The sequence below is a fragment of the Zootoca vivipara genome, chromosome 12 (assembly GCF_963506605.1).
Source record: "Zootoca vivipara chromosome 12, rZooViv1.1, whole genome shotgun sequence".
In the NCBI taxonomy this organism is placed as follows: Eukaryota; Metazoa; Chordata; class Lepidosauria; order Squamata; family Lacertidae; genus Zootoca; species Zootoca vivipara.
In genome coordinates, this window is record NC_083287.1 from 18342791 (window position 1) to 18364723 (window position 21933).

At 44.0% G+C, this 21933-nt stretch overlaps 1 protein-coding gene across 1 annotated transcript in view; it reads right to left on the minus strand.

Moving 5' to 3' along the window:
* Nucleotides 1-4155: 4155 nt before the first annotated feature.
* Nucleotides 4156-21933, minus strand: part of UBE2E1 (ubiquitin conjugating enzyme E2 E1) — a 57820-nt gene continuing 40042 nt past the window's right edge. Inside the window, exons 4-6 of the mRNA XM_060280664.1 lie at nucleotides 14960-15092; nucleotides 6477-6624; nucleotides 4156-5078 (exon numbers count right to left, since the gene is read on the minus strand). Of these exons, the coding sequence (XP_060136647.1) occupies nucleotides 4981-5078; nucleotides 6477-6624; nucleotides 14960-15092 (379 nt within the window). The 3' untranslated portion in view covers nucleotides 4156-4980. The remainder of the gene's footprint in view (nucleotides 5079-6476; nucleotides 6625-14959; nucleotides 15093-21933) is intronic.

Below are 21933 nucleotides of genomic sequence, written 5' to 3' on the forward strand. Positions count from 1 at the left end.
AGAGGTGTCCTGTTAAAATAACTTGCTTTTTGCCTTTTCAGAATTTAGTAAAGCCTCCCTTGCTGGCATTCTGGGATTGTTGAGTTAGTCTTCTCATTTCTCGGGTCACCCTTTCAGAATGCAACATCTCAGTGTGCTTTGGTTCTTATTCCTGTGAATTTACCTCTAGTACCCCAAAAGGGTGAAGATCTAGAAATTCTAAACTGATTAAAATATTGGCCAGTTGATTTTTTTTTAAAGTGTATTTCCTTGTTCAAGTGGTCATCAAAAATATTTACTATGTACCTAGTGAGTGTGACTGGAAAAGAATATCATCACTTAAAGATTGAATTGGCAATTTTCTGGGAGTGACCAAATTATTGGTGTATTCTGCTAGAAACTTGCAAGGTTGTCTGTTGCAGCTGAGAACTACAGTTCCATCTCCTCCAGGTCCTGTTAGCAGTTTTTCTAAGGATACCAAGCCTTGAGTTGTGATCTACTTTGCTTTCCCTTTTATTCTGTTAAGCTTTAAGGAAATCCCCTCTATTTGAAAGTGGTCCTTATTTAGGTATGTGTTGTCCCACCTGCTTAACAGTTTCATTCAAAGCATTGTACCAAATTCCTTTTGTCCCATTCTCCATGTTCCAATAGTGTTGCAGCTGATGATTTATTTGTTCCGAGTGGAAAAAACCAGGATTGGAGTTTGAATGAATGAATGAATGAATGAATGAATGAATGAATGAATGAATGAATCTGTCTGTCTGTCTGTCTATCTATCTATCTATCTATCTATCTATCTATCTATCTATCTATCTATCTATCTATCTATCATCTATCTATCACCTACCCATTCATCTGTCTGTCTGTCTATCATCTATTCAGTCATCTCTCTATCTGTGTGTGTGTGTGTGTGTTGCATTCCACATTTTCAATGATCCCACATCTCAATATCTTAAAAAAAGGGGTCGCATCAAGTGACATTTGTACTACATGATGGAATTCTCAAAGCACGAGACACAAGCTGTTAGCATAAAAAGTCAGATTCCAGTACATTGGAACTTAGGCAAATCCTATATGCACAGCTGTTCTATCTCACCCATGTCACATAGGTGGATATACCCTCTACTCAGCCTCCAGAACCAGTGGTGCCCCTCTTTTTCCTGTTTGCCAATTTTTTCTGCTCTGGAAGAGTGGAAACATAACACAGGTGACTTTCAATGTATGTTGAATTTGCAGCAAAGCAGCAACACACTCCTATATATATGGAATGGTGACCAATTCATACTGTGGGCCAATTCATAGAATCGTGGAATTGTAGAGCTGGAAGGGACTCAGAGGATCAACTAGTCCAACCCCAATGCAATGCAGGAATACGCAGCCGTCCCTTATGGGGATCGAACTTGCAACCTTGGCTTCTAACCAACTGAGCTATCCAGTAATTTATACTGTACTTCCAGACCAGCGAATAACCCAAGTGCTGAAATCTCCCACTCCTAATTGTCTGAACTGGCTCTCAGGGTCAAAGAAGGTTCTGATATGTTCTGCTGTTCAGTTTGTGCTCTCCTTACAGCTCTGGCCCTTGGTGAAAATGCATGTATGAAGCAGGAAAGAACCACACAAGTAACAAGGAAGCTGCAGCACACTCCTATTGCTCCCTAACAAATTGTCTACTGTCTGCTTCCTAACGTAACAGGAAAATCTCCTTTTCTCCTTAACTTGGCTACAACGGCTTCTTTTAAAATTGGTTCAGTGCTAGGTTGGGCGCCTCCAACTTGCACTCAAACAAGACCCTTCTTAGCTTCTTGCCTCTTGATTGATGAGAAGTAGATTAACAGGAACACTTTGGAGAATCCAGAGGCTTTACTGAGAAGCAGAAAAGGCAAACCAGCCACGTAATGCTGCAGCTTAAAATGCCAGCGTTGTTTTAGGCTGCATTTAGAGAATTCTCCTTTCCGAGACACGGGAAATAATGCCACTGCGTCACTCAGCACTCGCTTAAGATCTCATTTGGTGTACTCCGTTCCGCTAACTTGGAAACAACTCTTTTAAGAATTATTCAGAGGCTAAAAGCGGCTGGAGGAAGTGGGGTTGTTTATCATAGAGAAAACAGGGTGTACTGACACATCTCAAATATTTAGAATGCCTGCTCAAGAATAAATACACCAAGCACCAATGGCTTGAAACCTCAGGGAGGTTGTTCCAATGACAAACTGTTAAGGAAGTTCCGATTGCAAAAGGCAGCTAAAAGCAGGTGATCAAACCTTTAGTAGATCTGCAAAAAGGTGTGACAGATGAGTGTGCTAGATGTGAGACTGACAGCCTTCAAAGGCCCTGAGGTTTAACTACACAAACCATTCAGTGCTTCCAGTGTTACTTTTGGCACGGTGTCGGTTTGCACAAAAGGGAGTCACTGTGGCCCGAAGTGTTATTTGTAACTCTCTAACTATCACCTGTGCGCTCAAGATTGAGCAGTCGAGTTCTAGATTCACAGCTTTGAATGTCTTAAGATGCTGCCCAGAAGCAGTAGCAACCAGGAGCTGTGAGCCCATCAGGGGTACATCACCCTTACAGATAACCCGTTCCAGTTTTCCCAAGGCAAGGGAGAATGATATGAAAACGGCACTGCTTTGGAGTTGATGTTGGGAAGAGCTTTAAATATAGAGCTTACTGGTTTTTAAGAGGAGCAGGGCAATTTTGCAGCAGGGGTCAGTACTGGCTCTAATTCTGGATTTGGCCTATCGAACTTTTGCTGTCTCTACTTCAGAGCTGTGCTCCTCCTAAACAATTCCTCTTCCCCTCGCTACTGCTTCTGGGATCTTCCTTCACCCAGAAGTGTTCCAGTTAGAGCCAGGAGCCAAATTCAAAAGCCTCCCATTAGAGCTCCCCTCTCCCAAAACCACAGATATTTACATATTTACAGCATGCAACAGGAATACTAACACCCAGCTACTCCAAAACGGAGAAAGTGACAGCATTATCTGACAGAGGCACACAGTCAAAGCAAATTTCCTGATAGGCCTATGCTGCTGCTGTTTAAAAATTTCAGTCGTTTTAATAATTGCTCTGTACTGCTTTTAATTGTTTTTTTTAATGCTTCTGTACACTTCCCTGGTATTTTATGAGAAGGCTATATACTTTCAGGCAGTGCTTTTTCTTCTTAAAAAAATATGTTTAGGGGTACTCTCATTTTCCTATTCATATTGAAATCCTGCCCCTCAATGAGGCCAAACTTAGATTCACAAAATGTTCAGGGGTCTGCGTCCCCCCCAGAAAAAAAGCACTGCTCTCAGGCATAATTTCTAAAAAGAACATGTGCCGAGTTGGAGACCCTACGCCTTATTGCCTTTAGATTATAAAATTTGATGCAGAGGTGTAACCCGGGGAGTGGGCAGGGAGGCTGTGGCTCCTGGGTGTGCGTTTTTTTGGGGGGGCACAATTAGGCGCCCCACAACAAGCACAGAGCCCTGGCAGGTGGGTTGGTCTAGTGGGCAGGTGGATGGAGGTAACGGGCAAGGAGTCTGTCGGAGGCGGGCTCAGTTCACCCTCTGCATGCGCCCCCCCCCCAGCTGCCCAGTCCACCAGGGGGGCACAACACTTGCCCTACCCCAGGCGCCGGCAACTAATACGACACTGCTCATTTCCTGTGTGGTGTTTTTCTGTCAGAATATACAGTGGTACCTTGGTTCTCAAATGCCTTGGTACTCAAAACAACTTGGAACCGAAACGCTGCAAACCTGGATGTAAGTGTTCTGGCTTTTTCGGAAGCCAAACGTGCTCCGTTTTTAGTGTTACGCTTCCGATTTGAGTGCCACGCTTCTGTTTTGAGTATATGCTGAAGTTTGTCTGCTTTTGCTATTTATTTTGCGGCTTTTTTGTTTTGTTTTTGTGACTGTGTGGAACCCAGTTCAGCTACTGATTGATTGATTGTGTGACTGCCGTACATTGTTTTTTGCTTTCATTTTATGGATCAATGGTCTTGGTAGATAGTAAAATTCATGTTAAATTGATGCTTTAGGGGTTGTTTTTAAAAGTCTGGAACGGATTAATCCGTTTTGCATTACTTTCTATGGGAAAGCATGTCTTGGTTTTGGAATGGACTTCCGGAATGGATTAAGTTTGAGAACCAAGGTACCACTGTACTAACCTTTATTTCAATTACACAGAAGGAGAGGTGGATGATTTTTTTTGTACATATTTTTATTAGCACAGTAACAAATGCAGACTTAGGTAGCCCACAACATACAACCAATCCACTGAGTGACTCCTATTTCACGCCTTACAGTTAAACAGCTTAAGGTATTTCACTACAGGTTGCCCTAAGTCCTAGTTAAAACCTTTTGTTTTCACAAAGGTTCACTTGGCATAGAAAAATGAATATACATGAACTACTTCCCCTGTTCTAGGTGAGGCAACAAAACAGCCACAGACCTCGTAATTCAAACCAATGAGATGGCTGTCTTTTAAAAGGGATCTGTTAAATACCAAATTCTCCCACCTCCCATGGGGGAAAAAAAGAGAGAAAATATTCCCAACATCTTTTTACAAAATAAAACCAAACTAAAAGGGAAGAAGCACATAGCGAGTCTTCTTGAAAGAACTTTTACATAAATGCCAAATATATGTACCTGTACAAAACTAAGCTGTTTTTAATCTTTTACCTATCACAAGTTAACCAAACGCGCGCCCCCCCCTCCAATCGCCAAAGTAGTTTACATTCTTCTTGGTGCTATAATTCAGAGCTACTATTGCTGAACTAATGACAGTCTTAAAATATGCTATTCCCCATTCTAGCTGACTACTGTAGCAAGATACCTTAAGTTACAACAACAAAATCTTAGGAAATCAAAGACTGAATAAAATCTGTTATAGAAATACCCTACTCTTTTCTCAGTTCCTCCCCTCTCCCTCCCCCACCCCCTGTGTCCCCACCCCTTCAAAATCATAAGCAGCTCTTTCCATCACAGACGATTTAACGCAAGGGTTGGAGAAAAAAAATCCAGTTTATGTAGCATATCTCTTCGTCCACTGTCTGGCCATTCTGTCATGCTCTGCTCTGTTAGTCATATATTGAGTGGCAATACTTCCAACCAGGGGGTCAGCTGCAAAGGGAGAAAGAAAATTCCAGCTCATCATTGATCTTTGGGGCAGGAAAGAAAAAGGAAATATCACAAGAGAAGAGATTAAATCCAATGGGGACTTCAGTAACTGAACTAAAGTTTTAGTTGCAATTATTATTATTTTAGTATTTATACCCTGCCCATCTGGTGGGTTTTTTCCAGCCACATGTAAGGCCTACTGAACCCTGAAAACTTATTTCTTAGTAATTATGCGTAAGAACAGGCTTTTGGTGTTTCTACAGATACAGCACACCTCTAATATTTGTTCAAAACAAAAGAGATTTGCACCTCGAAAGAAGGAATCTTCTTGTATTCTTGCACACTTAGTTCATTAGAGGTTTTTTTTTAAAGATTCTTTTGCTGCTTCTCAATCCATGGACTATTTTTTTTTTGTACTGTATCAAACATACGCAACTCTTGTCATTGTGAATTTAGAATTCTAAATTTAGAATTGTTCGGAATATTTCAGGTTCTAAATGTGTGTATTTCAGATTCTGCAGTCAGATTTTGCAGTCAGTTCCTCTCCCCCCCCCTAAAAAAATGTTTAGGGGTACTCTCATTTTGACTCAAGAAAACCACCGTTTTATAGTTAAAATTGGGGAAAATAAATACAGCAAATGGACAAAAGTACAAAGATTCACAAAATATTTAGGGGTATGCGTCCCCTACTACTTGTCAAGAAAGTGGTTCCTAATATAGTAACGTGGTAAGTCATGGCAAATGTTGATGTTAGAATGATTTGATGGACGCCAAAGTGAATGTCTTCCATGTGGAACTGTTCCATCAGAATTCATCAGCTGCATCTACACACCTGTTTTACTTGAATAAACCCAAAGCAGGTATTTGTGTAACTGATCTGAAGGTAAAGGGTAATGGCAAAGGGACCCCTGACCGTTAGGTCCAGTCGTGACCGACTCTTGAGGGAGCCAGCGTACATCTTCCAGGTCATGTGGCCAGCATGACAAAGCCGCTTCTGGCGAACCACACGGAAGCGCCATTTACCTTCCTGCTGCTGCGGTACCTATTTATCTACTTGCACTTTGACGTGCTTTCGAACTGCTAGGTTGGCAGGAGCTGGGACCGAGCAACGGGAGCTCACCTCATCGTAGGAATTCGAACCGCCGACCTTCTGATCGGCAAGCCCTAAGCTCCATGGTTTAACCCACAGCGCCACCTGCGTCCCGATCTGAAGGTAGAACCATAGAACCATGTATATATATATATTCTGAAAAGCATGTGTGGAACAATGTAAGTTATTCAATCTGAAGCCAATTTGCAAAAAAATGGAAACTAAAATGAAAAAAGAGGAAGAAGCTCTGAAGCTAATCCTGCTGCAGAACAGAGATTCTCTCACCCACTGCCCCGTTTCAGCTGCCTTACCAGGGTTGCAGTCTGTGAGAAGTGAGCAGATGGAAAGAAGGACTTTAGAAATGGTTAACGCTGGACTCCAGTTGTCTTTTAAGATGTCCAGGCAAATCACCCCTTGGCTGTTAATGTTACAGTGATAGATTCTTGTCCGAAAGGTAACCTGCAAGAGAAAAAAGAACACACACACACACACACAAATCAATGGTTATAGCCCCTTCAAAAATGACCCAGCCATAAATAGCTTTCTGTCTGGGATTTTCCAGACAGGCCCTCTAGCATTTCTCTCATTAGAACTCAAGCACTGAGTTTCTCGGTGATAGTGACTATCATATTGCCTCCATGTGTGTGTGTGTGTGTGTGTGTGTGTGTGTGTGTGTGTGTGTGTGTGTGTTTTGTTGCTGCTCACAGAGAAGCATTCTCTTTTTAATGTCCCGCTATAGCCTTTAGTCAAACAGGGTTCTTCCTAAGACCAAGGACTAAAAACAAATCCACGTTCCATGATACCTCCAAGTTTATCTCAACAAAGCACTATCAGTTCTTAGATTTTATGTTCATGGGTGAGTGAATATAGTTAAAATGATTTATATGGTGCTGGAGGAGACTCTTGAGAGTCCCATGGACTGCAAGAAGATCAAACCTATCCATTCTGAAAGAAATCAGCCCTGAGTGCTCACTGGAAGGACAGATCCTGAAGCTGAGGCTCCAATACTTTGGCCACCTCATGAGAAGAGAAGACTCCCTGGAAAAGACCCTGATGTTGGGAAAGATTGAGGGCACTAGGAGAAGGGGACGACAGAGGACGAGATGGTTGGACAGTGTTCTCGAAGCTACGAACATGAACTGCGGGAGGCAGTGGAAGACAGGAGTGCCTGGCGTGCTCTGGTCCATGGGGTCACGAAGAGTCGGCCACGACTAAACAACAACAGCAAAATACAGGGACTACCGCTTGCCATCTCAACTAATTATTTCCGCCAAACTGACACAATGACAGGCTTTTGTTTTTTTGAGGTCTGCTAAAAGACAAAGAATTTCATATGCTAAAAAGCAGCTGCCTACACAGCAGGGTAAATTTCATTTCCTCCCTACCTATCATTCTGTTTCTCCTAATCTTCCAAGCACTTAAGACAGAGGCGCTCTCAACAGCCCCAGGCAAGAAGGTTTTTGCTCGAGCTCTCCAATATGCATGCATTTATGAGCAAAACTATTTTAAGAGTGTTTTTTTCCCTTTTCTTTCAGGAAAAATTCCCCCCCTTTGACCACTGTAGCAGCGAGGGCTAAATGCAGGACACTGGCCCTTGTACAAATCACTAATCTGTCTTGATCTATTGTTAAAAACAGAATGTCATCTTCAAAGTTAGATTAGCAGGCATTTCCACACTGCTTTGGCTACTGCGTTAATAAGACTTGTCTTTTAGTAAATTACAAAAAAGGGGGGGGGGAGATGCTGCCCCAAAATAATAATGGCTGCGCAATCAACTTAAGCATCTCTTAACATACATCTGTTTGGACCTGATGTGCGAGGCATTTCTACACTTGCTAAAATGGTTAATTTCTTCAAAGTTACACTTATTCTCTCAATAGCACCCCACCTGGCTTTGTCTCTAGAGAAGAATCATAACACAGAGACTCCTCAGTAGTTTCCTCCACATTCAGTTTCAGGAGACTACTGGGGGTCAGCGGAGAGCCCAGGAGATTGGGACAAGGGCTGTCACAGAGCCCCAGAGCCTAGCGTCTGGCAACTTCCTCTGGAAGGTGGTACTGGGGCTCAGGAGGAGGTGCAGACCCTTGGGGCTGCTGAAAGGGCTAGGTTTCCAGAGAAAGGGCTGCAGGGGGCGGGCTAAGGCACTCTCAAGGGGGAGGCTCCAGAAGATACAGCACCAGTTCCCTCAGCTGAGCAGCTCTAGCAGAGAGGACGCTCCACCAGCGCCCTCACCCCAACAGAGAAGGGGGTAGAAGAGGAGGGAGCAACAGAGGAGGTTTAGGGTGCCCAGGGGGCTATGCTGGAGGAAGTCACGATGGAAGGTGCTTCCGGATTCTGAATCAGAATAGTACAGTCATCCTTTTTGATGCTGTCTTGTACATATGTATATAATAAAACCCTGTAAAAACCAAGCACGGGGTTTGGGGCTGCTTACTCGTGAGGAAGCAACCAGCACCATTACACTCAGCCTAGCTAAAAGTATTACAGTAAATCCGTTGATGCAGTTCTGATAGTCCTGCTTTGCTGGAAACACTGGAATTTGGACTCTACTCTTATACACCTGTATTGGGAGCTGTAAAGTAAATTTGGGGTGACTGGAAAGATGCCAAATGAAGAATCAACCTCATATAGGCCAGGCTGTGAATTCCCCCTGGCTCACTCGGTGCCCGGGTTCATTCTGAGCAAGCAGGCCCTAAATAAAATGGGAAGACAGGCGAACTAATGCCAGTGTACTGGAAGAAGCAAAGATCACCAGTGTTGAAGCGATGATTCTTCAACATCAACTTCGCTGGACTGGTCATGTTGTGTGGATGCCTGATGATCGTCTTCCAAAGCAACTACTCTATTCCAAACTTAAAAATGGAAAGCATAATGCTAGTGGTCAACAAAAGAGGTTTAAAGGCTTTCTCAAGGCAAATCTTTAAAAATGTAGTATAAACACTGACAACTGGGAAACGCTGGCCTGCAAGCGCTCCAATTGGAGAACAGCCTTTACCAAAGGTGTCATGGGCTTTGAAGACACTCGAACTCAGGACACAAAGGAGGAATGTGCTAAGAGGAAGGCACGCTTGGCAAATCCTCACCGTGATCAACTCCTGCCAGGAAACCTATGTCCCCACTGTGGAAGGACGTGTGGATCCAGAATTGGCCTCCATAGTCACTTACTTACTTACTAACTCACTCATTTTAAAACCGTGTTTATGGAAAACAATTTTACTTGGCTACGAGTGATCGCCAAAGGAGAAGAAGAAATAAAATACACACAACTTGGATTTGACATGCTGTATTAGTGCTTCGTTAAGTGACTGGCTTTTATGTGCTTCGAAAGCCCGGCTCTCTAACCTATACAAAATGACTGGGTAATAGAATGTCTACAATCAGCATCCGAAGCGTGACAAAGTCCCAGACCTGCTCCTTATTTTCCAGGGAAAATCCTGGATCTACAGAAGCCGTCCTGGTTTCTGATTTGATCCCAGAATGTCCCGCTTTTCCTTAGGACATCTCTGTTTTCACTGGAGAAATGTTGGGCGCTTAGGAGTTATGCAAGCCCCGAGCCAAGGAAATAGGTAACTATACAACCTTTAGAAGACATCTGAAGGCAGCCCTGTATAGGGAAGGTTCTTTTAAAAAAATGTTTTATTATGTTTTTATATGTTGGAAGCTACCCAGAACAGATGATGGTGGTGACTGAATAGAACACCCCTATTTTCTCCTGAGAATTGTTGGAGGGTTATGTATTATAAATGGGAAACAGTTACAATAGGCGCTTCTAAAATTCATGATTTTGTGACTTCAATACATGCAAATGGGGACAAAGTCTCTGGGTTCCTGCTACCCCCTACTTTCCTGAAAAATCCCCCGACTTTCCTGAAATACAGACCCTGCCCACATGGATCTCTGCTGAAGTGATTACTGAACTCTGCTCAAAATAGTGGAATTAAGTTTCATGTTTTGAACCTGGTATAATTTATGGAGCTATTACTAGTCTAATGGTTTTATCACCAGTGTGAGAACTATTATTCTTCCTTGGAAACTAATTAGAATGGTCACAAGAATAAGGCCGAGCATCTACATTTATGGCGAGCTGCTGCCCTCTTGTGCCAACTGTCTTTATTACACCAGATTTACACAGGTTTAAAAGGTGCACTGGGATTGCTGCAGCAATAATCGATCGTTACTTTACTTTCCTCCGTTTCCGAGGCCGCAAAAGAACAACCATGTAACTTACAGTGCACCACGATGCCTCCTGCAGACAGTTGCCTGATTAAAGAACAGAAATTGGTAACCTTTTGCCCCAAATGTCAATTTCCATGGGAGAATTTCTCATTGGACATTTCATGCGCACTTTTCATTTTATCTGCCACATTTTACCACGTTCTTCCTCGAGAGCAGGGTGCATGGCTTAATTTGTGCTCAGTTTCTGAAGCAGCTAGTCTACCTAGGGGTGACAAAGTACAGAAATTGGAAGGCCGGGTAGAAAAGCGTGTCTACCCACAAGAGGAACACTTAACTGTGTGTGGACTCAGACTGAGGCACACAAATACACACGCCTATAACTATACATCTGTATCTGTATCTATGCATGACAGGCTGCATTGAATTTGGAGCACTCAGCAGATTCCTGTCTTAAGATGATCGTGATCAGCTGAATATGGGATCCCTTCCAGCCACACCAGCTGCTGCAAAGGTGGAGGGGGGGGGGGAAATTACCGTATTGGCTCGAATATAAGCCACACCCACAAATAAGCCGCACCTTTAAAATTGATTGGGGGGGAGAGAAAAAAAATACAATACATTTGCTGCTTCTTGGGGGGGGGAGCCACACTGCCTTGCTGCCCATAAGGTCGTGAATGTAAGCCACATTTTAAGTTTTCACAGTCAGAATTTGGGAGGGGGCATGCGAGTGTGGCTTATATTTGAGCCAATACGGTAGTATGAGGAGCAGAATTGGGTGGGTAGTAAGAAGCCTGTTTGTTTCCCTCTCCCCTCCACTAACTGCATGCAAAACGCCTGGTTTGCAATAAGTGGAGAAGTGTTATGTAACTCCAAACACATGTTTCAAACTCCACAGTGGGAAAAGCCTTGAGTTTTTGTGGAGTGAGATTAAAGCACTCAGGTCTCTCCTACTTCTGCATCCCGCCCTCCCCCCCCCCGCAAGAAAAAGCCCCTGTAAAAAAAGCGTGTGACTGTCTGTGTGGAGGGTGTGTGTGTACTGTAACATGCATGTAACACAATTTGGTCCTTAAAGGCTTAATAAAGTAAATCATCAAACCATCATTTTTAGCACGCAGGGGGCCACCTAAGTTGTATAATTTGGCATCTGAATGATTGGCATTAGTAATTGTATTATAATCTGGCATTGTTATAATGAGGCTGTGATTGGATTATTGTAACTGATAACCAATTTAAATTATTATCAAAAATAAAACCATCTAATTTCTGATTTAAGTTTAGCGTTTCCCCCTGTGTTTAGGTCCACCCAGGGTCGATTCATTTGGAGTCAGAAGATACAAGGTATAAGCAGGGGTGATTAAATCATTTGTTCAAAATTTACTTATTTCTGTCTTGAGACTCAGCTAGATTAGTAAAGAAAAAACACTTTATATGAATTATAACACAGTGACACCAGATGGCGCTGTGGAGTCTTGTCTTTCGCCAACGGGATTTCCCTTTATGAAGTTTACAACATGTTTAACCGAATCACTTTTTTGATGTGTCTAGATCCAACCTTGGTTTCTGCAGTATGGCAACATCCCTGGAAGGTTGCAGAAGGCCGAGGAAAAATCTACACAGAAAACTATTTCAGTGTCACACGTGGAATACTTCCCGTCTCACGTAGCAGAAGACATTTGTGTGAGAATTTAAGAATTCCGATTTAGAACAAATTGGGGTCGGTAGCAGAATACAGCAAAGTTTATAATCCAGTATTTCGTTAACCAAGAGGACACCAGAAAACATTAATGAAATTACCGTGTTTCTCCCAAAATAAGACGTGCCTATAAAATAAGCCATGGCACGATTTTCTTGAAGAAACAAAATATAAGACATACCCCAAAAATAAGCCGTACTGGGGTAGTGGTGGGAGCAGGTCTGGATGGTGGGAGCAGGTCTGGAGTAAAAGGAAGATGCCTGTCCTTGCCGGAACCGCCACGTGGAGCTCAGACCGAGCGGGAGCCGGCGAAAGTCGCAGCACCCCGACCCAGTGGTATCCGGCAAGGGTAGAGGCGCGCGCTGCGCCGCGCCCTGGCCCCGCGGTAGCCGGCAAGGGCAGAGGCGCGCGCTGCGCTGAGTCCGGCCCCACGGGAGCCGGCAAGGGCAGAGGCGCGCGCTGCGCCGAGCTCCGACCCCGCGGGAGCCGGCAAGGGCAGAGGCGCGCGCTGCGCTGAGCCCCGGCCCCGAGGGAGCCGGCAAGGGCAGAGGCGCGCGCTGCGCCGAGTCCCGGCCCCGCGGGAGCCGGCAAGGGCAGAGGCGCGCGCTGCGCCGAGTCCCGGCCCCGAGGGAGCCGGCAAGGGCAGAGGCGCGCGCTGCGCCGAGTCCCGGCCCCGCGGGAGCCGGCAAGGGCAGAGGCGCGCGCTGCGCCGAGTCCCGGCCCCGCGGGAGCCGGTAAGGGCAGCGGCGCGCGCTGCGCCGAGTCCCGGCCCCGCGGGAGCCGGCAAGGGCAGAGGCGCGCGCTGCGCCGAGTCCCGGCCCCGCGGGAGCCGGTAAGGGCAGAGGCGCGCGCTGCGCCGAGTCCCGGCCCCGCGGGAGCCAGTAAGGGCAGAGGCGCGCGCTGAGAAGATCAAGGACTCAGCAAGAGCCGCAGTTGCATAACTCTGACTGTGAAAGCTCTGTAAGGATACCAGCCCAGTTGTTGTACCATACTTAATATTAAAAAAATAAGACATCCCCTGAAAATAAGCCGTGGTGTGTTTTTTTGGAGAAAAAATAAATATAAGACGTGTCTTATTTTAGGAGAAACACGGTAGGATTAACTAAAAATTTAAAAGCCTTTTGCTAAATTAGGTCTTTCTTAACTGAGTAAATTCTTTATCAAGTGCTGTGTTTCATTGACCAGGCAACTGCATTTTCAAAGGCAATTAACAAGATTCAGAGCATGGCTATTTCAGAGTTTGTAAGATCCTAATTGATGAAGGGCAGTGTTTAAATGCTTTTTATAGCAATATTGTAAACAACAGTTTAAAAATAAAATGAAAAACAAGAGTTCAGAGCATTTGATTGTTTTTTTTAAATAAAAAATTATAAAAATCATTTTTGTGAAATATCAATGAACATGTTCTAAAGGCGCAAACTGAATAGAAAAGATTACAAAAGTAGTCAACAGCAACAAATTATTGCTACTGTTTGTAAGTAACATATTAGGCAGTTTTTGTCCGACTTGAACTATGGAACTGGATCTTTGCCTGCCAAACCTACGAGAATTATAGAAAAGATGTCTTCTAAAAGGCGAGATACATTACTGAGTAAGACAGCAGAGAATTTATTTTAAGCCGCAACGGAAATAAGAAATGGAAAAATACCGGAATGTGAGGTTAGCGAAGCGCTTTGTAGTTATAGAAGGCTAAATCTGTCGTTGCTGTTGAAGCAAAGTGTAAGAAAACACAAAACAAAATGGCACTTCATGGGTAATCTAATATCTCAAAACACCTTCATGCCATTGCAGTCCCACTTTGTCCGATATGGCAGGCGAATGATACAATGGTCCTGTGTGAGTGTCTAGAGGCGGCTAACAGATTGAGGTTGAATCCTGACAAGACAGAATTACTGTTTGTGGGGGACAGGGGGTGGGTGGGTGTGGGGGACTCCCTGGTCCTGAATGGGGCAACTGTGCCCCTGAAGGACCAGGTGCGCAGCCTGGGAGTCACTTTGGATTCACAACTGTCCATGGAGACGCAGGTCAATTCTGTGTCCAGGGCGGCTGTCTACCAACTTCATCTGGGATGCAGGCTGAGACCCTAACTACCTGCAGACTGTCTCGCCAGAGTGGTGCATGCTCTAGTTATCTCTCGCTTGGAATACTGCAAGGCGCTCTACGTGGGGCTACCTACCTCGGAAACAACAGCTAATCCAGAATGTGGCAGCTAGACTGGTGACTGGGAGTGGCCGCCGAGACCCACATAACACTGGTCCTGAAAGACCTACATTGGCTCCCAGTTTGTTTCCAAGCACAATTCAAAGTGTTGGTGCTGACCTTTAAAGCCCTAAATGGCCTCGGTCCTGTATACATGAAGAAGCGTCTCCACCCCCATCATTCAGCCCGGGCACTGAGGTCCAGCTCCGAGGGCCTTCTGTTGGTTCCCTCCATGCGAGAAGTGAGGTTACAGGGAACCAGGCAGAGGGCCCTTCACCTACCCTGTGGAACACCCTCCCATCAGATGTCAAGGAAATAAACAACTATCTGACTTTTAGAAGACATCTGAAGGCAGCCCTGTTTAATGTTTGACGTTTTATCTTGTTTGTAATATTCTGTTGGGAGCTGGCCAGAGTGGCTGGGGAAACCCAGAAGATGGGCGGGGTATAAATAATGAATTATTTGTTCTTATTCTTCTTATTCTTAATACAAACCTGCCTTCCCGAAGGCAACACCTGTGGCCACCGCACATGAGCCTGTATGCCCCCCCTTTAAAGGTGTATTGTAAGGAAAGAGCTGGCCTTCAGCCACTCCTTCATTTTCCCAGAATGCCCTCTGATCTCCAGAGATATTATGGGTATGCCTCTGAATACCTGTGTACTGTGCATCACAAGTGGGAGCATTGCACACTGGAAGCAAACATTAACTGTGAGTCGTGTTTCTTACCTTTGGAGGCTTGAAAGGGTATTCTGGTGTAAATGTGATGTCAAGGAAGAAAACTCCACCCTCGTACACTGAGCCCGGAGGTCCTAAGATAGTCGATCTCCATTCATAGATGTTGTCACCCTTGGGGCCAGCACTGTGAAGTCACAAGGGGGGAAAGCAGACCTTTACAGAGATTTGCCTCTAATATTTAAGAAAAAAAAACAGTTCAATTTCTTGCAAAGGATATGCAGGATATAAAATGAAGGCTGCAATACAGGCACTGACAACAAAAGGCTTGCAGGAAGATTTCATCTAAGCAGATTTCAGCTGTGGTGATGTCGAGGATGGAAGAGCAGGGAAATTTTGCTGCTCCCACAGGTGTAGTTAGGATTTATGTTGGTTGGGGGGGGGGCAGAACCAAGCTTTTAGTTTAGTATTCTTATTTATTGACTTGATTTGGGAGAGGCAGCTGCCCCACCCCCAACTACGCTCATGGCTCCTCCTTCAAATTAAGTAAAAGGCACAGGGACAAGTGATTTAAGTATTCAGCAGCACACACCATCAGTAAAACATACAATTTTCAGAAGTTTTGCTTTGTGGGATAGAGAACTATTACTTTCTATGTGAACAGATAATATAGAACAACAACAACACTTCTCTATTTTCCCTGAGAGAACAAAAATGAACACCCAATACGATTTTCCCCAAGCCAACAAATAACAGAACAGTGAAAACAAGAAACAAAAAAACCCAAACCTACTAACTGCCAGATCCTAAACCTCTTAGGAAATTAAAACACTACCTAAAGAGCAAACAGGAGGCTTGGCAATTTTGCTTCAGCTGAGTACATACTATCCTAGAAAGTTATGGTTGTTGCCGCTTAATTTATGAATTGCCTTTCACATACGTACCAAATAAATTAACGAGTATACAATTTTTTAAAAAAATTAAGTACACCCACTGCTCAGGAAAGGCTTAAAATCAGGATCCATGCTAATGGATTCACTAAGTTACGCAAGCTGAGAAATTTTTAGGCATTTGAAGCGGTAAATTAGTGAGCGAAGCTTTTCCCAGCAGTGGGATGTAATAATGATGGGAGAAGCTTCACATTCTGGATTTCCTCCCATCACATAAAGACACTCCCATCCCTTGTCATTGGCACAGGAAGACAAGAGGCCAAGTAACAACAACAAATTGTTGACTGGTTACATTTCTTTCCTATGTAGCATGATGGAACTCAAGGAGGCATGCATGGGATTTCTGCCTAAGCACTGACCAAACCAAGCAAGATTGGTGCTTCATGCACTTTCAACATCAACATCATTGATTTATACCCAGCCCATCTGGCTGGGCTTCCCCAGCCACTCTGGGCAGCTTCCAACAAAGTATTAAAAACAAAACAAAACAACATCAAACATTAAAAACTTCCCTAAATAGGGCTGCCTTCAGATGTCTTCTAAAAGTCAGATAGTTGTTTATTTCCTTGACATCTGATGGGAGGGTGTCACTGCCGAGAAGGCCCTCTGCCTGGTTCCCTGTAGCTTTGCTTCTCACAGTGAGGGAACCACCAAAAGGCCCTCGGAGCTGGACCTCAGTGTCCAGGCTGAACGATGGGGGTGGAGACGCTCCTTCGGGTATACTGGGCCGAGGCCATTTAGGGCTTTAAAGGTCAGCACCAAGACTTTGAATTGTGCTCGGAAACGTACTGGGAGCCAATGTAGATCTCTCAGGACCAGTGTTATATGGTCTTGGCGGCTGCTCCCAGTCACCAATCTAGCTGCCACATTCTGGATTAGTTGTACTTTCCGGGTCGCCTTCAAAGGTAGCCCCACGTAGAGCGCATTACAGTAGTCCAAGTAGGAGAAAACTAGAGCATGCACTACTCTGGCGAGACAGTCTGCGGGCAGGTAGGGTCTCAGCCTGCGTCCCGGATGGAGCTGATAAACAGTGCCCTGGACACAGAATTGACCTGCACCTCCATGGACAGCTCCAAAATGACTCCCAGGCTGCGCACCTGGTCCTTCAGGGGCACAGTTGCCCCATTCAGGACCAGGGAGTCCTTCAGACTTGATTATGGACCAAGAGTACTTTATAGAGGAAGTATGAGAGCTGCAGGGCAGAAGCCAACTTACAGGCTGAACATACATTTTTGAAATGGAGCACAACAGCTAAGATACTTTACTTTCAATAGCCTTCCCTCTCTTGAAAACCTCACGGTGAAATTAAGCTTGGAACATCAACAGTCCTTTCCCCATGTACCCCAAAGACTCATGATACTCCGCATCTCTCCGTTAATTATTTCTCTGCGTCTTGTTCCAGATCTATATACCGGTACTCTCTGAAGTTACTGGAGATGTAATGGGCTGTAAACATTACTTGCACGATCAGCCTTGACAGACACCAGGGCTAGCTGTGTAAACTTATTGAGAAACAGCTCTCTTGAGTACCCTTAGCCAACCGTCCAAGGAATTGTGTAAATGGCATGCTGCTAAATACTACTACCATTGTCTCAAACTGAATTAGGGAACTATCCTATGATGGAACTACAGCGTGGAACAAGTATTTGCGATTCATTAATACCAATCCAGTACAGCTATATGAAAGCTGGGATTGTCAACAGGGACTCTTAATTTAATGCACAAGGGAACTTGGCTACCATCTCCCCCCCCCCCCCTGCAATGCAGTCACTTTTCTGTGGACCTGTTTTAGACAGTTTCTAGTTACCAAAAGCAAAGCATTGCCAACTGAATAATGTTACTGCAATAAATATGGTCAATAATCTCTTACATCCAAATCAGAGTTGACCATGCATGCCTGTTCCATTTCCAAAAAGTGGGGGATCCACTGTGGCCATAAAAAGGTGTGTGTGTGTGTGTGTGTGTGTGTGTGTGTGTGTGTGTGTAGTAATATTTTTTAATTTGATTTTACAAGCATAGAGTTATAACAATACAAAATGAATATCCACATTTGGAATACAGTGGTACCTCGGGTTACGAACACGATCCGTTCCGGGATGCAGTTCGTAACCCGAAATGGTCGTAACCCGAAGCGCCATTTTGTGCACGTGCAAAGCGCAATTTCTGTGATTTTCGCGCTTTGCGCATGCGGCAAAAATACTTCCGGGTTTGCGGAGTTTGTAACCCGAGGTGTTTGTAACCCGAGGTACGACTGTACTGTATTACCTCTCCACAGCACGTTAAAATCAAATCAGGCAACAAAAAGAAACTGATAAATCAGAGTTCAAACCCATAATCAACTACACATTTAGCAGGTAATTTTGATGAAAGTTCTTCAGTTGCAAATGGGAGTATTGGCTATCTATACAGCAGAACATAAAAAGTACTCTGCGTGCTTTACAAATTACAAAAAAACAAACTATTTCTCATCAAAATGAGCAACGAGCTGCTCTGGTTCGCCAGAAGCGGCTTTGTCATGCTGGCCACATGACCCGGAAGCTGTCTGCGGACAAATGCCGGCTCCTTTGGCTAGTAAAGCGAGATGAGCGCCGCAACCCCAGAGTCGTCAGGGGTCCCTTTACCTTTACCTTTTATCTATCATCCACATGACTTAAAACTTAAAAATGAAAAGAATGAAATAGGGATATGTATATATGGGCATACCACGTCGTAGAACCACTAATATTCACATTAAAAACTACCAAGGCATTTAACTTTTTTTTGTTACAAACCCTTTTCGCATAGGTGAGGAAACTTTTTTTTTCTGTTGCAGGTTACAGAATTGGGGGCCGCATGTTGGAGATGTCCAGATCTGAAGCCAAAAGTGGGAGGAGAAACCTACTTTCTCTCTCTGCCCCTCTCTTTTTCCCCATCCCCCCGCCCCAAGGACCTGCATGGAATTAGCTTGCCCATGGTACTTGGGCCGAAGGCTGCTCACCCTTTAATGAATAGCTGCTTTATTGCAAAAAGCAATAGTATTTCTGCTGAGTGTCACCAGGCTATCTTTAGCAGACACATTAAAACGACACCGTAGGTGAGGCATTACAGATATTCTGGTAAATCCATGCAGATAATCCATTTCACATGAGATTATGTAGACACATGAATACAAAATTATACCTTTAGGAGCTTCAGTCATTACACTCAAGTTAAGCTGAATGTGTCATACTATCACATTTCTATCAAGCTGTCAAACACATGACCAACTTAGAGAAAACTAAAGTATTAAAGCCAAGAAAAGAAAGCTAACGTTCATTGTACTTTATGGCAGCTGTCAAATATTCTCTATAGAGCTTGTGATTTTTGTGTGTGTGTGGGGGGGGGAATATTTCAGATTTATTTATTCTGGCATTTACACCTTGCCTTTGTACGAAGAATCATATTCAAGGCACAATATATGTGAAACCTGTGTTTAGCTATGACAACAATCGCTTAGTGCATATTAGGTATCAATAACACCTGAGCAGGAATGTCATGTGCTTTATTCTGGATCATTACCATTCCTGATCCAGAGGGGGATGGCTATGTGGCCTTGATAAAAGTGAACTACATATTTATGCAACATTTTTAAATATTATTTTTGGCCAAACCACATTCACTGTTAACTTCCATGAGCACATACAAGAAAGCATCTCTAGGATTTGCATCTTCTATGCAACTTGCAACATGACTATCATTGGAGGCCAGAAAACCTTGACAAGATGCATCCCCCCCCCCCGGTACAAATACAGATATTCCTGATTGTACGGTGGTACCTTGGTTTACAACCATAATCCGTTCTGGAGGTCCGTTTGTAAACCAAACAGGTGCGCTTTCGCCAATGGGGCCTCCAAAAAAAAAAAAAAAAAGAAAGAAAAGTCCGTAATCCAAAAAAGGGTGGTGGTTTTGTAATCCAAACAAAGGTTGCAAACCGGGACGCACACTTCCGGGTTTGACATGTTTGTAATCCAAAACTTATGCAAACCAAGACGTATGCAAATACCACTGTATTGTAAGTTGTAAGTCAAAGCAACCCTATCTAAAATTCGTAAGTCGAAGCAACCCTATCTAAAAATTCGTAAGTCGAAAAATCCCTATCTAAAACTGCTGCGGTTTCCCCCCGGATGTCGAGACATTCGTAAGCGTGCAGCTATTACTCCCATTCGTAAGTCGAAAAATTCGGTTGTCGAGTCGTTCGTAAGTTGAGGTACCACTGTATTCTTATTCTGCTCTTCAGTTGAAAACTGGCTCTGGGTGTAGCTAAGAGCATGTAAAATCAAACCACAAAAGAAGCCCTTAAAATCAAAAACAGCTCAGGGAAAGGTTCTCAGGAGGTCTGGATCTAGACATGATGGAGGTACCTGGACCTCCATCTCAAAGTATCACAGCCCTGAGCGCTGACACTTGTTTGAGATGTACGGGCAGACTTTCAGCAGACATGGTTTTAGGAACAAAGAGAGAGGGGTACCTGTGAGAGGTCTTGCTGCCAACCTCCCACCTTAGATTTCACAAATCAAGAAATCTAAGCTGGCATGAAGCCTATTCCTGTACATATGTGAGAGGAACCAGTTTCCAGTTGTTGTTGTTGTTCTTCTTCTTCTTCTTCTAACACTTCTTCCACAACAGGTTTTGTGCTGACAAGCTCTGAGCCACCATTTGCCAGCTTTTTCAAGGAGTTCAGCATTGTGTGTTTTACATCTGTTTTGATTCTACAGTGTTTCACAGCCAAGACCTCATGGAGTTATGATAAAGAACCTGACCAGCCTGGATGGGTCAAAATGATGCCTTATGGCCATTAATTGAAAAACACCTTGCTTGTAAACAGTAATTAAACACCGATAGGATTTTGTTCTTCTTCATCGGTCTGAATTTTAGGCTAAGTGTAGAAAATCAAGGGGGCAACCTCCTGCCCCCTCCAAAAAAACCCATCTTGGAAAAACCAACACCCAAACACCTTTAGACTGCTGTGCTCTGGCAGTCCAGAAGAAACATGCCAATCAATCAAGTGACAAGCAAAACACGGAGTAGAGCAATGTTTGTCCACTTCCATTACAATCCAGATCCATGCTGTTCTCCAGTGTCAAGATTAAACTAAATTGATGAATTGTCTAGGGAAGAAATGTCTTGAAGAAGCATGGGGGAGGTGACAAAGATTGGGGGAAGAGGCTTTCTATTTTTTGGCTTTAATGTGGAGTGGAAGTCTTAAGCAATCATTAAAATTAGTCAACTATACAGTAGTTGTCCACCCACTCGACAGAAATTTGTTCTGGGCTGATTTTAGGACATCAGAAAGGAATGAGATCTCGATGCCTGTAGAGGAAAAACTTCTGGGCTTATTTTACCGGACTTTGAGAGCACAAGTGGCCCTTCTGTGTTAATCAAGAAGCAAACTTTTCACACACACACACACACACACACACTGAAAATGGCACGAGCGCGCAGCTAGATTTCTGATGGGAACTAATAGCTAATTAATGTTTTAGCAGCTAAAATGCTGCTAAATACCGTATTGCACCACACACTTGCCAGGTTGCAAATGCAAAGGGAGGCATGACAGATTGAATCTGCCATTATAGTTATCCGGTCTATAAAATGGAGTACAGTACAGTGGTACCTCGACTTACGAAGGCTTCTACTTCCGAAGAATTCAACTTCCGAAGTCGAAGCCTCCGGAAGTCCTCCCGGCGTGCACATTCTGCGCATGCGCAGAAGTGCAAAATCGTGCTTTGCGCATGCGTCATAGCGGCGCTTCGACTTCCGAAGATGACCGCAGAACGGATTGTCTTTGTAAGTCGAGGTACCATTGTATATATTTACACTATCTTAAAGCATTATTTAGACCAGGCATTCCCAAACTTCGGCCCTCCAGATGTTTTGGACTACAATTCCCATCTTCCCCGACCACTGGTCCTGTTAGCTAGGGATCATGGGAGTTGTAGGCCAAAACATCTGGAGGGCCACAGTTTGGGGATGCCTGATTTAGACTACAATGGCATTCAAAAATATTGATACAGCCAAGTCACTATAAAGAGTAAATACTTCCGAATTCTGAGCTTCCTG